This window comes from Trematosphaeria pertusa (genome assembly GCF_010094035.1).
Source record: "Trematosphaeria pertusa strain CBS 122368 unplaced genomic scaffold BU26scaffold_13, whole genome shotgun sequence".
NCBI lineage: Eukaryota > Fungi > Ascomycota > Dothideomycetes > Pleosporales > Trematosphaeriaceae > Trematosphaeria > Trematosphaeria pertusa.
In genome coordinates this window covers 289,610-292,821 of record NW_022987224.1, presented here as the reverse complement: position 1 = coordinate 292,821, position 3,212 = coordinate 289,610, and the positions used below count along the sequence as shown (strand labels likewise).

The 3,212-nt window shown below is 26.8% G+C and overlaps 1 protein-coding gene across 1 annotated transcript; it reads right to left on the bottom strand.

Annotated features, from left to right (window-relative positions):
• Positions 1-870: 870 nt before the first annotated feature.
• BU26DRAFT_433880 (uncharacterized protein) lies at positions 871-1,398 on the bottom strand (the record flags this gene model as incomplete). The annotated part of the gene is made up of 4 exons (XM_033824049.1): positions 871-966; positions 1,130-1,137; positions 1,162-1,211; positions 1,259-1,398. Coding segments are annotated over 4 exons (294 nt in total), but the record flags the coding sequence as incomplete, so codon positions are not given.
• Positions 1,399-3,212: the final 1,814 nt, after the last annotated feature.

Genomic DNA, 3,212 nt, shown 5'->3' with positions numbered 1-3,212 from the left:
TAGTACTAAGAGGTAAGTAATTAATTAGTAACGTTAATAGATTCTTAGAGTAAGTAACTAGGCTCTTATAGCTCTAATTCTTAGTATAGCTATTAGTAAACGCTTCTTATAAGGCTACTTAGTTTAGCCTAATATTATACTACTATCTCTAGCTAAAGAGGTATTAACCTTTAGATAATATAAGAGCTAGGTTTATAGTCTCTACTACTATAAGCGTTCTAGAATACCTAGCTAGGTAAGTTAGCTATAGGCAGTACTGTCTCTATAAGCTATAAGAATAGAGACGCTAGTAGAATAGGTTAGGTTAAATTTAGCTATCTAAAGGTAAGAAGTAGAAAAAAGACTCTAAGAGACTCTATATATAGAGGTGCCAAGCGCTAAGACACTAGGCTAGGTTACGTAATAAGATTACGTAACCTAAGGTTATATAACCTAAGGTAAATCTCTAAACTAGACTATTATAGATTAAAGAAATTAGAACCTAATCTAAGAGATCTATAGAAGCTAGACCTTAGTATCTAATCTAGCTAAGATAGTATATATATATAACTAGAAGAAGCTTACTTCTTATAGCTTTTTATAGTTATTACTTTATTTATTAAATTACTATAGAGACTTGCAATTTATAGTATTATTACCTCTACCTCTTTATTACTAAAGATTCTAGTCTAAAGTATACCTCTTACCTTCTCTTATAAAAGTAAGCCTTAGTTTTAGTTAAGAGAATAGCTTATAATATAGAGCTCTATAAGAGATACGTAACTATAAGAAGAAATAGCTCTAGATCTACTTTCTTATATCTTTACTTAACTTACTATATCTAAGTATAAGATAGATACAGCTAAGTATTACTTTATTAAACTCTAATATCTAGTTTATTATTAAGAATAAGACTCTATCTAGATATTCTAGCTTATAGAGAAATATAGTAATAAGGCTATTATATAATAGATTATAGAATAAACGCTACTTAAGATAAATATCTACTTTATCTAAGAAAAGTATTATATTCTAATAAGTAGTAATCTAAAAGATATCTAATAGTTACTCTTCTAGCAATTCTATCTTCGTGCCTAACTTGCTAGCAAAAATCTAAGTAGTTAGATAGTATCTAATAAAAGATACAAACTTTACCTACTAAATAAAGAGATTGCTAAAGACGTTTAGTAATAGCTTTAGCTATAAGTATCTTTTTTACTTCTAGAAGGCCGCTAGTATATATAAGTAAATATTAAGAGAAGAATTCTAGAAATTATACTATAAGAGTACGACTAGACTATAACCTTTTCTAGTAATAAAGTTATTAAATCTAAACCTATTTATTAAATTAGTATAGGCTTTAGTAAGTGCTATAATAACCTTCTTCTTCTTCTTTAGAATAGTTAGGTAATTAAAAGGTATAGAAGACTACTAGATCTTACTAATACTAGTAACTAGAAATTTCGCTATATCTATAGATTAGCTTAATAGTTACTAGTAGAAGTAATATACTCTACTCTATATTTTTTTACTAAGGCTAAACCTAGGTATAGTAGAGCTATAAATAAGTAAATTATTCTTAGTTACTTTTATAGGTTCTAAGCTAGTACTCTTAACTTGCTTAGATAGCGAATAGATAGAATAGAGAAGGTTAAATAGTAGAATTAAGCTCGCGTCGTCTTCTTTATTAATCTTTAGTCTAGCGTAATTAGAATTTATCTTCTAGAAGAAGGTAGTATTAACTATAATTTAGCTATTAATAAGAAATTCTATCTTCTTTTCTTTATATATAAAGAAAGCCTACTTATTATAGTAATAGTAGCAGATTCTAATTAAGTAAATAAACTTCTTTCTATACTTAACTAGATTAGCCTTAATCTTACTAGCATTTATATAGTATTAAAGAGAGAATATAGAAAGGTTATTAATTTACCTTACTCTATAGAACTTAGAAATCTTAGCCTCTATAGATACTTCGCTAAAATTAGTACTATTAAAATTAAGATAGCAGTATTTAACCTTCTAGTATTTTAAACTAGACTTTGTCTACTTTTACTCTCTAAAATTATACTTAATATATTAAGAGCGCTCTATACTAGAGTAAGTTATATACACAAGAGCGTTTAGTTTAAATAGAGTCTATAGCAGGTTATATATAATCTATTAGCTCTATAGAAGTATATCTAGGCGCTAGGCTATAGCCTTATAGGTATTCTTAATATAGTTAATAAGTAATTAAATATATTTCTTATTTATATAGTCTATAGAATATATATTATTCTAGAATTAGACTAAATCTAGTTCTAGAAGATAGTAGTATAGTAAATACTACTTAACCTAAACTTAGTAAGCTATAATTTTCTACGTAAAGAGGGGTAAATTATAAAAAGCTTTAGTTTATTTAGACTAATTATATTAATACGCTATAAGATAGTTCTTAGAGCTTCTTACAAAGACTTAGATTTAATATTAATATAATATATTATCTCTTTTATATTCTAATCTAGTATACTCTTATTAGTAGAGTATATATTATTTATAGCTATTATACTAACCTATTCGCGCGTAAATAATAAACACGTAGTAGTCTAAATTTCTAATCTTGTTACTTAGAGATTTAATAATAGTATACTAGTACGCCTTCTTATTCTAGCTAGAATATATTAGCTAGTTAACTTATATATACTATTAGAACGTATATACACTTTATTAACTATTTTAAACCTAGGTGCGCAAGAAAAATCTATAGCGTCTAATTTAGTAGAGTAAGGTTTATTAGCCTTTAAAGTATTTGTAGTTACTTAGACTACCTTAACTATATTCTTTAGCAGCTTAGCTAGAGATATAGTAGTAATTAAATCTAAATATAATAGGCCTAGAGTAACTATAGGTACTTGTAGGCTATTATAATACGAAGAAGTATCGAGAGCCGTGTTGTATAGCCTTAGAGCCTTAGATTTAACTAATATAATTACTCTACGGGTAGTAAAGTAATAAGCCGAAGAAGGTTAGTACTTACTCTTAAGAAGCTTCTAATCGTTCTTATAGCTAACCTGCGCGTATATAAACTCTCTAGAGAAAACGCTAAGTTATATATATTAATATTATTATAACGTACATAAAAGCTTAATCGAGTTAAGTTAGTAGAGTATATACTAGCTTTTCGCCTCGGCTATATACTTAGCTTATATTTATATTACTAGTTTATACTATTCGTATATATCTTTCTACGC